At 45.4% G+C, this 13,263-nt stretch overlaps 1 protein-coding gene across 5 annotated transcripts in view; it reads left to right on the top strand.

Annotated features, from left to right (window-relative positions):
* The window catches only part of LOC144693109 (uncharacterized), a 94,213-nt gene extending 91,602 nt beyond the window's left edge, over positions 1–2,611 (top strand). For all 5 annotated transcript variants that reach the window (XM_078562524.1, XM_078562522.1, XM_078562520.1 and 2 more), the window contains one exon: positions 51–2,611. In XM_078562524.1, coding sequence (XP_078418650.1) covers positions 51–1,198 — 1,148 coding nt within the window. In that variant the 3' untranslated portion in view covers positions 1,199–2,611. The remainder of the gene's footprint in view (positions 1–50) is intronic.
* Positions 2,612–13,263: the final 10,652 nt, after the last annotated feature.

Here is a 13,263-nt window from a genome sequence, read left to right as displayed (position 1 = left end):
TAAATTTAAATTCCCTGAGATTCTCTTTTTTCTCACATCTGATGTTTCAGATAATTCTGCTCAAGGAAAGGTTGGTGAGGATCTGAATAAAACGGTTCCTGAACTCAAAGGCCAAAAGCATGCTGAATTAACAAAAATAGATGAGAGTTCGACATCAAAGGGGAAGACAAGTTGGTTTAAATTTCCAAAAATTAGCTTTTCATCACCATGGAAAAAAGAAAAAGGTTCTGACAGTGAGAAGCAAGCTGCACATGAAATTCCAACATCTAGCACAGGACCAGTTAAATTTAGTGTCAAAGCAACTGATGTGAAAACTGATGGTCATGATATTTTACCTAAAGGGTCTACAGATGAAGTATCATCATTAACCATTCCTACATCAAAAGAAGTACTTGTTGAAGATGCTGAAAGTACAGTCACTGATGGTGACACAACTCAAATGGTAACAGTGAAGTGCAAAAACCGTGAAACCACAGCAACAGGCACATACGTGACAATGCCCAGCCAACTAGTGACATCAACTGCAAGAACTGAGCTCGCTTTGCTGGAATCAGGTGATTTCACTACGAATGTACAGTCATCCAAAACAAGCAAAATGTCTACGCCTGAATCTTGTCATCAAGGCCAAGTTCCAACCTGTGAGCCTTCATCCGGACTTTGTCAAACTACTCTGACTGAAACCAAAGTTACAAAAACAAATGAGAAACAACAAAGCATCAAAAAACCAGGAATTTTTCAAGGTCCTAACCTATTAACATCCTCACTACCTGAAGGTTCAACACATACACATCCGACAGAACATTCCACAGTTGTCACTAAAGAATATCGTATTCAAGAACAAGTTGCCAGTGGGTCATCTGAACCAGTGAAGTACACCAAAGAATGTTCTTCATTCCAGTCTGAATTTCACTCACCCAAATCAGAATATACTGTATCTGCTGAAGGGCACACCTTCACTAAGAAATATACCAAAACTGAAGGAACTGTAGTTGTCTTAACTGAGAGTTCCATAGTACAAGGGGGTGTAGCTTCTGAAGCAACAGTTACTGATGATACATCTACTATTATCCAAAGAAAGAGAGAAATGATTCAGAGTGAACAAAAACAGTTCTCTGAAATATCCCAACCTTCGTCAGTTTCCATCTCCATAACTGAATCTGAGACAAAAGTAGATAAAAAGACAGAAAATAAGGAATGAAACATATATTTGCAGCCTTAATTATAATTGTGATATGATGCTTTTACACAGTAGTTACCTTTGCTGTTTTCTGCATTTAACTAAATATCTACTTGATTATTCTGTGCTAGAGAGGTGTTTTATAGAATATTGGGATATTTCATATTGCGTTAGGTGTTAAAGATCACACTTTCACATAATAGAACTTGTTCAATAACAACAAATTCAGAGTTGAAAATATAGACTACTTCAGTAAATTATACGTTATTTTGCATATTTACGTATAGGCTGCTCAAAAATTACTTTTGACCTAAATATAACTGGGACAAAGTTTCATGGCTTTAAATCTTCATTCAGTGACAAACACCTTACCTATGATTTTCAGTCAGTTAATGTTGGTGACTTTTTATCTTCACTTAGCTTGATCAAATAATCACCTGCTTAATTTCATGAATATCTAAATTTTAATAAGAAGGTGCTCTCTCAAAATTATTTGTACATCCAAATTATGTTAAAAAGTCCATAATCCATCTCTAATTAAAAAAAATATTTGAATTATCTGCAAGTTCTGAATAATAAGCATTAAGAAGTATGGCCCACTGACCTAACTAGCGTAATAGGATGTGGCACGACAAAATAGTTCATGTCGTCAAGGTAAGCGGTGATAATGATCAGGAATGGAATATTTTCCATCTAAAACACCCAATGTCAGCATCAAACATTTTCAGCAGCAGAGGAACATTTCTTCCACTCAATTCACCTCAGCATTTAGAAGCATATATCACAATACACCAGTATTTTATTTTTTCATTTCTCAAATTAATCATTGTTAGGCCTGTCTGAGTGACATTGTCAGTTAGTGTCAACTTAGGAGCAATTTTCTGCTATAGGCCTGTGTCCACTAGAATTCATTTCACATAGGACACTTACAACCAGAAGGTAGAGAGCACTTTTCATCTCATCAGTCTTGCATCCAGGTCTCAGAGGTAGCCCTAATCCACTGCACCACTCGGTTTTTACAACACAATACTTCTAAAATGATTATGTCACTGATCTAGCACTTGCAATACATGGTGTCACAAAACATGTTTAAAGCACGCATGTGAATAACATACACTCAATAAAAATGTCACAAAGAAAGATTCATCGCTCAAGTGGTTAATTTCAAAATATCAGTGAGCTTAGCAGATATAATTCTAATTTGTTCTTCTCCTGTAAATTCTAAAAATGTATTCAATTCTGTGTGAATATTTTTGTTGTAAATATGATTAACTGAAATTTGTATCCTGAAAACTGCTGTTGATTTATGACGCAATTACTGTGGGATTTTACTCATGTGGAATATTGATTTTGCTTTGCTAAGTTTCTTACAGTTAATTAATTTGCTAATTGTGTGTATGTATCATCAATAAAATATCTGTTTAGACATAAAAATTGGAAAACAGCTTGGTTTGGTTGAAGTAGTAACTATGTGCAGAGTTTTCACAATCCTGTGCAGTGGGGAAGGGGGGGGTTGGGTGGGATGCCAGAGGTGGGTTGGGAACCCGTTTGTTGCTGGGGTGAGTTTTGCTGTGGCTGTTTAACTTATTAGCATCCCACTTGCTAGTTTCCCAACCAATCACAGAGTGCGAGCGTGGTGACAACTCGAACTTATCAATGGAATGATTTCTACTTAAAGGGGACCCAGCAGGGTCAGGGTGGCTCCCATGTGTATTGATTTCTGAAGCTTCATCAGAATGGAAGCGCAATCTGGGAAGGCTGCTCCCTGTTTCTCTGACACTTCCTTGAAGGTCCTGCTGTGGGCTGTGAGGGCCTGCAGAGAATTATTGATTCCTGGAGACAGGGGGAAAAGGCCAGTTTTGCAGACTAATAGGCATGGCTGGAAGTGGCTGACGAAGCAAGCAGCAGGAGCGTTGTCGTTCACGGCTGGATAGTTGGATTCAGTGCTGCAAGAAGCTCAAGGACCTGAGAAGGGGCAGGGAAGGTGAGTGGCACCTCACTTTCAGGTGCCAAACCCCTCCCTTTGACTTGCCCATCATTCTCCTACAAAGCACTCCTCAGACCAACACACCTTGCAGCTACATTCTTTCCTCGCTCTTGAGGCACCTCATCATAACCTCATATGAACAGCCAATGCTCACCCTCACCCGCATTTTGTTGCCACCTCACACCCATTTCTTGCAGTCACCATCCACAAATGTTGCCATTTCAACCTATCAACAAAATCCATTTCATCCTATCAACAAAATCCATTTCTCATATCCATATCTCTGTTTTGTCTCCTTGCAGAAGAAGAGAGTACAGGATCACAAAGAGAGACAGAGAACCAGGGGAGGCCCTCCAGTAATAGCCACCCTGGCCATTGCAAAGGAGGAGGTCACGGGGATCAGCAGGGTGTCAGAATGCATGGCCATTGGCAATGGAGAAATGCGGTGATCTCCCAGAATTAGACAGCACACAGTCACATGGCACATAACAATCATTCCTTTTCCTATAGTACTTTACATAACCCATCACTGAACAATATCATGAAACCTTTATGTCACTGTTTCACTGAAAGTGACCTGTTAGTTCTGCTCCTCAGGAGACTATTCTAATCTCTATTCCTCTTTTCTGTTTCTAGATATGCTGCTGGAAGTGTCTGCATCCGACACTCCCAAACACAAGCTAAGACCCTGGGAGGGAGTGGGGAAAGGAGTGGGAATTAGAGCCTGACCCAGTGGAGCATGCACTGGGTCAATACATAAAACAAACATAAATGTATTTATTAATGACTTAGATAACATAATAGAGAACCATATAGCCCAGTTTGCTGATAACACAAAAATTGGAGGTATAGTAAATAGTGTAGATGTAGTGTAGTCTGGAGCATAAAATTGCGAAGAACAAGTGAGTGGAAAAACTGGATTTCAATGCAGGTAAATAAGAAGTCACCCATTTTGGATCAAAAAAGAACAAATCTGTGTCTTTTATAAATTGTGAAAAGCTAGGAACAGTGGATATTTAGGGGTCCATGGAAACAGCTCATTAAGGGTAATGGTTAAATATAAAAAAAGTAATCAGAAAGTCTAATGGAATGTTAATCTTTATAACTAGAGGGTTCAAATATAAAAAGGTGGAAGTTTGCTGCAGTTTACAAAGCCCTGGTTAGCCCACATGCAGAATCACCAGTATGTTACAGGGCTCCCAGGATTAAATTATGAGGAGAGATTACATAAATTTAGGTGTGTATTCCCTGGAATATAAGGGAATAAACAATGATTTGATAGAAGCTTTTAGGATTTTCGGAATGAATTGAGAAACTTTTTTGGGGCGGTGGGGAGGTGGTGGTTGGTGTGTGGTTTAGGGCAAGAGGGCAAGGTAACCTTAAATCAGAATCAGGCTGCTCAGGAGAGAAGATAGCAAACACTTTATCATACAAAGTGAGTTTGAAGTATGGAACTCTACCACAAGATGCAGTAGATGCTAACTCAACCTGGAGATTTGAAACTCATGGGTTCTCCTTTTTAAAGAATGACGCTGGCAGAATATCAAGGATTCATGTAGGCGGTGACAGCCACACCAGACTTCATGTTGCAGATAGCAGCTCAGGTGAAGGAATCCACTCGCATCATCTACAGAACATTGGGGATATCTAACAACACGCAGGTTACCATGGAGCATGTAACAGCTCCAGGGAACCTGCAGTGGCAGCCCCATGATAGAGGCTTTAAGGGCTGAGATTGCTACTATAAATGAAGGAGTGCCAGGTTGGGGAAAGCTGCATCTTGCAGCTTTGACAGGCTTGATAATTGGGATCAACAACAATGAGACAGTGCTTCACTGATCTCACTGATACTGTGCCCACAGATCATTGGCTATGTTAAATCAGTGCCCAATACTAGTGGTGGGGCAGGAAAAAACAAGTTTGATGGTGCTGTCTCTCAGAATAACAACAGATGTATTCCCTTCCAACTGCCCTCACTGATGCATTAGTAGCAGAAAGAGGGCAGGGCCAGGCAGTAGTGCAAGAGATGGAGCCTGCAGCAGGTTCATTTCACAACTTAACTGTTGTTAACTCTGACTCCATGGATGTTTCGCATTTGCAAAGGGTACAAACATTTAGACATGCCACTGACTAATTCACTATGTGATTTTACCCAGTTGTCTGTCGACTTTCACTTGTGAACGTGTTTGCAGACGCAGGCAATGCAGTAATCTCTTGCTCTCTCAGTCAAACCTTGCAGGAAACGGCTTGGCTCACTGAGGTTACCTCAAAGAAAGTTGCATTCAGGTGCTGATTGTGATCATGTGAAAGCCCCAGCAGGCCATTTTATGGAGGATGTTAGCAAAGCTCCCCCACCCCTGTTATTTTAGGCTGCAGTATAGTATGGGAATCGTATGGCAGGTTAAGAGAGAGGTCATTTTTCAGTCACCAGCTTCTAAAATAGAAAGAATGCTTCTGCCAGCAGATTCCTGCACATGTTGTCTAGCTTCAAACTCTGAGGAGGATTTACTGAAGTTGACTTTTATCAATTTCTATATCATTTTAACCAAGTTAAAAAATCATTCCACATTAATCTAATTCATCAAATTTTGTTAATCAAATGTTACTTGAGTGCATGTTGCTGCAATATGCAAGAATTCAACTTTTTCGTCATTCCGTAATTACCCAATGTTTCCCTCCAACATTGTTAGTAACAGATCTCAGAGAAAGATCCTGTTATCCTGCAGGATTTTTTTAAGCTTGAAAAGCTATTGTTCAATCCTCCAAGTATTTTGTGCTCTTGGCAAACAAGTGGATAACGTGGTCAATTCTCATGTGAACTCTGAGTGGTATTTTTCTGCCTGCTCAGGTTTCTAACAGGACATTTGAACGTGTGCCTGTGCAACACATTAGCAGTACGATGTAAATTTTAAATACTACTGATTGGGCTTCATATTATTTGAAAGCAAACCTTGAGCGGCTATCATAGTGGTGCAATAGTAATTGAGATACAGTGGAGTGTGCCGTAGTGATAGGAACTGGTTCAGTCCCATGGTGGTTCACTCCATGGTGGATGGCCTCCAAATGGACGCAGAGCACATTCTCACAAGCCATCATTTAGCTTGATTCATTTTAAGGCTTTACTCATACACTTCAAAACTAAGTACCACTCTGTGACATTGCCCATTTCCCCTACAAACCAAAGGGTAACTTTATGCACTCAACCTATGATGATATAGTATTTCTTAGGTGTCAGAACTGCCATGAGCCCTTGCCTTCTTCTGGAGTCCCAATAAGAATAATAAATATTCATGTGAGATGCACTATGTTTATTAAAAATAAGTAAAACCAAAAAAAGAAAGCAGATGTTACTTGGTTTCAGATTTTTTTCTAAAACTTTGTTTCCCTGAAAATTATAAAAATAAAACTTGCAATGGGAGTGGAAACTAGTGGTGGTGGATCATTGCCAGTGATAGTGATAGACCCTGCCCAATTTTCTTTCCATTGACTTAGGGCCAGGTTGTATAACAAGTGGCCAATCAACCATCACCAGCTTTCCTCGGGGGCAGACCACCAACCCCCCCCCCCCCACCCCCCCACCGCCACCCCTCACCCCCACCCGAACCCCATACAGTACAAAGAACATATATGATGTAACTTCACTTGCTGTAGAGAGGAAATTTCCATGGTATGTTACTTGAGGATGCCATTTCTCTGGTTTTGGCTAATTGTACTGTGTTGTTTATTTGCACAATTAGTAACAGAAACTAGCTATTGGCATTAAGTTTTAAATATTTTTAGCAGTCTTGTAATTTCCAAAAGTAAATGCAAGTAGGCAAGTGCATTGGAGATGTGTCCTCTCGATGTGTTAAACTGTATCATGTAAAAGTTGTGCAAAAGCAATAATGGCAATTCATCCCTGGTAGGATTTACATTTCTTTTACTTTTGGTCAGATTCCAAACTCCAAAGTATTGACTAATGCTGAAGTCTTCAAGCTTTGCCAGTCCTTCAGTAATACACTCAAATCATCCAGGGTCTAGACAGCAATTGTCAACAGGATATTCCATCTTTGTCACAGCCAGGTCGCAATTTATACTCGCTACATCATCCCTGTTTTAGCAAATTACAATGAATATTCTAATACTAATGTATCCAGTAGGTACAACACTAGAGTACTGGTGTCTCAACTAAAAGAGCTGAGTTCATATCACAATTTCAACTGATTTGTGTGCTTAGCCTTATTTTAAAGGAGATGTGCCAGCCCACATGGCTGGGCCAGAATTTTATGGCCCCCTCACGGCGGGGTTGGGACCGTAAAATGTGGCAAGCCATTCTCAACTCTATTGACTTCGGCGTGACTGTAAAACCCCACTGCCATAAAATTCTACCCCAGGCCTCAAGAATTTAAAGGTATAGGCCCAAATTTTGGCATTGGGCCAAGTGTCAGGCATGGGGCCGGGGGGGTGCATAATACGGCGAGAAGGCCAAAAATCAGTTTTATGCCATTGTGAAACCAGTTTGCAATCGTCTGCTCCAGCCATCAATGGCGTTTCCGGAAGCTGGATGTCAGAACTTTATTTTATAAGCCCTGCTGGCCAGAATCATCCCCCCAAGGCGTTCACCTGCCAACTTGAACTTCGAGGTGAGTGCACAGCGCTCATGAGCAAGGCCTGTAGGACATCAAAGATGAGGCACTGGCATTCATGGGGGGGACAGGCAGATCACTTTTTTCCGCTGGTTTTCAGTGCGTACCGGGGCAAGGACTCCATTGTGGGTCAGACCAGGGGTGGGGGTGCAAGGCAGCACAGACTGACTGAAGGAAAGACTCAAGCACATACTAGGGGTTGCTGGGGGAGGCAGAGGGGGAGGGGTGGGTGGGTTGGTGAGGGAAGTGACCACACACTTGGAAAATTCAGTTGCTGCTCCATCCTTATACTTGCAAACAGGCCTCTGAAGCATTTTTGCCCACTCAAGCAATGCGAAAGCTTACAAGTGTCACCAAATGCACCAGAACTTTTCACCCATTGGGCGCAGACTGCAAGTTAACGTGTGTTTTAGGGGGCAGCAGAGCAATTGGCCGAGTGGGCAAATAGTACAGTCCCATTGTGAAAGATGGCCATGGTGCAGTCACTGGTGGAGATGCTCACAGCCCCTTGCAGTTTCTTTATTAAGGTTTGGACCAGTCTCCATTATGGTTCAAGCTAACAGTGCAGCCTTGCAGTGTGGGTTAGGAGAATGCCTGCACCTGAGCTGAGAGCACAGCATGCAGTCCAGTGGCTGAAGCTGCCACAAATCAGTCAAGTGGTGTGGGAGGGTGGGGGGTGGGGTTTCAGACAGCCAATGAGCGCACTACACACTGGCCATCCAATTGGTAGCCAGCATATTCCTGCATGCATGAAGGGGCTTTCAGACTTAACCAAGAGAGGTTCTTAGTGCACCTGTGCTAAGCCATGTTTCTCTCTCTTTGATCTTACAGGAGGACAATGTCAGGATCATGGAGCCTGGTGATTTAACAGTGTGCCTCATGGTTTACTGGGAGCAGAGAAGAAGAAGAAGAGAGCGGCAGAGGCACCTGGCTCAGCAAAGGGAGGAGCACCTCCATCAAGATGGTGGGGTGGCAGGGCCTGCTGTGCACACAGCTGAAGATCCAGAGAGAGCCGCTGCTTGTAGGCGTCTCACTAGACCCAGGGTCTATACATAGCGCTTGTCATTTCTGCAGGTGACTGAGAACCAGTGTCGTTGAAGACTGCGCATGTTAGGGAACTGGTTGGTCACATATGCCACCTGCTGCAGGATTTGTTGTCACGTGGACATGGAGAGTATCCACTGCCAGTGGCCATGAAAGTGACCATGGTGCTCAATTTTAACGCCAGTGGCTCCTTCCAGGGTTGCACTGGCGACCTGTGTGGGATCTCACAAGACTTCGTGCACAAGTGTATCCAGGAGATCACGAACCCCATCTTTGCGAAGACACAGAAACTTGTGCATTTCACCTGGGACCAGGAAAGCCAGGAAGCAAGAGCACTGGGATTTTGCGCAGATCTGAGGTTTTCCAGAGGCACAGGGTGCCATCGACTGCACTCACACTGCGCTTAGATCTCCATGGCAACAAGCAGTCAACTACATCAACCGCAAGGCTTCCATTCGCTGAATGTTCAGCTGGTGTGCAACCACCATAAACACATCCTACAGGTCTGCACACAATTCCCAGGAGGTGTCTATGACTCCTACATCCTTAGCAGGTCTCAGATCCCTGACATCTTCCAGCGACCAGAGAGGTTGCAGGGTTGGCTCCTTGGGGACAAGGGCTACCCGTAGAGGACAAGGCTGATGATGCCCGTGCGGCAGTCTCAGTCTGCAGCAGAGCGATGATATAACGAGGCTCATGCTGTGACCCGGGCTTTGGTGGAGCAAATGACTGATATATTGAAAACGAGGTTCCAGTGCCTCAACACGTCCAGTGGAGCACTGCAATACAGTCCCCAGAGGGTGTTGTGCATCATCGCTGCTTGCTCAGCGCTCCACAACCTGGTACTGCAAAGTGGAGAGGACCTGGCTGAGGAGGAGATGGAGGAGCTGCACATATACTCCGATGAGGAGGATGTCAAAGGGGATGATGATCATGATGAGGCCCTTGAAAGCGAGAATGCCGGCGATGAGGCCATCAGACTGGCCAGATGAGACAGGGGCACTCAGGAGGCCCTCATAGCCGCGAGAATCATGGAGGATGATGATGAGATGCAGTGAGGACAGTCCTGACATCCTCACCTAGCATCAGTGAACCTGTGTGTCTGTTGGCGGCACACATGCCCTCACTGCTCAGGCTCATGTCATGGACGCGCAGCGGAGATCCTAATAGTCACTACATTCCAGGAGGATGATGATGACATGCAGTGAAGACACTCCATAGATCTTCACATTGCCTCTGTGAATGTCTCACTCCTGTCTGGCTGAGGGTAGTTCGCTTGCGCTCTGTGATCAGGGTCATATCATGGAGATGCAGCCATGAAACTTTAAATGCACCTGATTCTTTGACCGCCTTCAGCACCTGTCCCCTTCAGGTGCACAGCGTCACCAGTCACAGTTGCTGAAGAGATGAGGGGCCAGCCTGACCTCAAAGATGCTGAGAGCACACAGAGAGAATGATGGAACTCTGTGACTCCTGCCCGTGACATTCTGGCAGCAATGTCAAGCACCATTGAGGTGCAGGCATCAGTAATGTGTCCAGTGAGTGTGAAGCTAGACCACTACTTTGGTCTGAAGGTTACACACTTCACAGGGAAGAGGTGCTGGACTGAGACACCTGCCTTAATCTTGTGCCGGAATATCTGAGTGACACGAACACTGCTTATCATAACAAGGGGAAATATGCAAGGAGACCTTCTTGGGAGTTTATTTACAATAGTGAATATTAAATACAAGTAATCCTACCAGTGTTGGCCTCGGTGTGTTGGCATGCCAGCCCTATCGCCTCAAACTGAAGGTGCACAGACTCTTCCATCGTGCCTTGCAACCTGAGGAGTGCAGTAGACATCCCTTCCTCATGTTCCAAGTTTGCCTTTGCAGCCCTGCAACTGAGGTATGACCGATTAACTCAGCAGATTTCTGGTCTCCAGCAGTCCTCCGAGTGCTGAAAGCCTTGGAAGTCCTTGCCGCCATCTGCTGTGGACCAGACAGTGTGATGTGCTCATCAGATTGTGACCCCAAGACTACACTAGAACTAGGTCCCACCAAGGTGAGTGTCTCTGTGCTGGTGGTTGAGCGCTGTGACAGGACTTTAATTATGGTGTCATCAGATTGTTCTTCTGAGGTGTCTTCGAGGCTGGAGTCGAGGACCTGGCTCGTGGACCCCCTCAGCTGCTTCCCAGGTGTGCCTACGAAAGCAAGGAGGGATAATTAGTGCATGGCAGGGGACTGCGGAACAGGGGAACTGACTCACAGCATGGTTGTCCAATGGATGTTGCAATGCTGGATCCACATTTGGCAAAGCACCTCATAGCTCACCGTTAGCACAGGACTGGTCCAGATGGTCACCAGCCAGCTGGATGGCTCTGTTTTCAAGATCTATGAGGACCTTGATGTTGGGCATTCCATCATCAGTCTGCGGCCTCTCCCTTTTGTTATCTCTCTGCATGAATACAGATGGAGAGTGTAAGCAGGGTGCCAAACAGGCCAGGTGATAAGGATGCCTGGCATGTGTGGGTGGTGAGTGATGCCATGGATGGGATGAGGACATGATCTGCAGGGCAGATGAAGGTGTGTTTGAAAGACTGAATGGTGATGTCCCTTGAACTGGCAGTGAGTGAGATCCCTGTGGATGTGTGATGGGTTTGTGAGTGTGTGAGTTGAGAGTGATGAGAAGAGTGACTTACCATAGTGGAACGAAGGAGATCATTCATTGTCTTTTGGCATTGTGTATCTGTCCTCTTTTGCAGGGTGTTGGTGCTGACCACTGCTGTCACAGCCTCTGATGCTCGATTGGTGACCTTGCTTGCAGGTCCTCGCCCAGAGCAGGGGTAGAGGACTACACGGTGGGCCTCCAAAGTGACCAATAGGCGCCCAAAGAATGTGTCACTAAATTGGAGGGCAGCTATGACTTTGCAGCAGCTTCCAATGCCTTAGACAATGCTAGCTCTGTGCAGGGGCGCCATTTAAATATGGCGTCCGGATTACCGAAGGCCTGAGGTGACGGTGGGGCGAGTGAAACAGAGGCCGCGATCTGGTGTGTTTCCTGAGAATGCATTATTTATGAGGCAGGACGTGCTGGGAATGGGAAGATACGATGTGAAAAGCCGCCATTGCGGCCGGCGGGTAAAAGGTCCTTTCTCCCGCCCGCTACCTCACTTTGCAAAACGGGGACAATCCTGCTCATACTGTTGAAGGAGGTATTACATCCCACCTCTCCCCCACCAGCACCGTCCCTGGCACTGCTTAAGAGCACATTGTAATAAGTTAACGAATCACTGGCGGCAAACACAAGTGGGAAACTTAATTGATTTTATCCTGCCTGACCTAAGACACTGAGGGTGAAATCATCCCAGATTTGCACTAAGTGCGGTAGCAGGTGGGTAAAACGACATTTTACCTGCCGGCCGCAATGGCAGCTTTTCATGCCATAATGCCCCAAACCCACTGCATTATTTATGTATTCCCGGGAAACACATCGTTTCCATGGCGGGCGGGCTCTCATTCGCCCACCACACCATTCCCTCGCTACTTCATCATACTGGGCACCACAGTTGAAGTCTAGCCATGGGCACACATCTCAATGCTTCCAGCCCAGGACTGCTGCACAGGAGACAGGATTACCCAGAAAGGCAAAAAGACTGAAGGGGCCTGCTTCAGTGACGCGTCCCTTGAGTGCCTTTTGAACACCGTGGAGGCCTGCTGTGATGTTCTCTACCCTCGTTCTGGCCACAGGGTGGGCAACTGCATCGCCAATCCAGCATGGGAGATGGTGATCAGTGTCAATGCCCTCCAAAAGAGGACAGCTACCCAGTGCCGCAAGAGGATGAATGGTCTCATTCGTTCAGCCAGGGTAAGTCACTCTTCTCATCACTCTCAACTCACACACTCACAAACCCATCACACATCCACAGGGATCTCACACCTCAAGGGACAACACCACTAAATCTCTCACACACCCTCACATCTCCATCAGGTTCATACCTTCTTGAGCTTGTGTCCTCATCCCGTCCATGTCTCCGCTCACCACACAAACATTCCACACAGTGCCATGTCTCCTGCTCACACTCTCTCCATCTGTTTCCATGCAGGAGAAGCCTGCTCACATCAGCAGGGAGAGGTCCCAGACCAGGGGTGCAGTGGCCCACACTAGGCCCCTCACTCACGTTGAGGAGCGTGCCATCAGACTGTGAGGACATGGACCATGCCTGCAGTGACAGTGAGGTCGGCGGCGAACACCCTCATGAGGATCATGCACCACATCATCCCTCTCAATGCACATGTGAATGTCCCGCTTTTGACTCTGCTGACCTGCAAGCTTGGATTCACAATCTGGTGGTCACCGCACGGACACGTGTCTGCAGCAGGAGGAGGCAGGTTCGGCTGAGCTCCTCAACACTCGTAGGACTGCTGGGGAACAGGGAGGTCCGACTC

The sequence above is a fragment of the Cetorhinus maximus genome, chromosome 18 (assembly GCF_964194155.1).
Source record: "Cetorhinus maximus chromosome 18, sCetMax3.hap1.1, whole genome shotgun sequence".
NCBI lineage: Eukaryota > Metazoa > Chordata > Chondrichthyes > Lamniformes > Cetorhinidae > Cetorhinus > Cetorhinus maximus.
The sequence above is the reverse complement of the archived record's forward strand: the minus strand, read 5'-3'. Positions and strand labels throughout refer to the sequence as shown.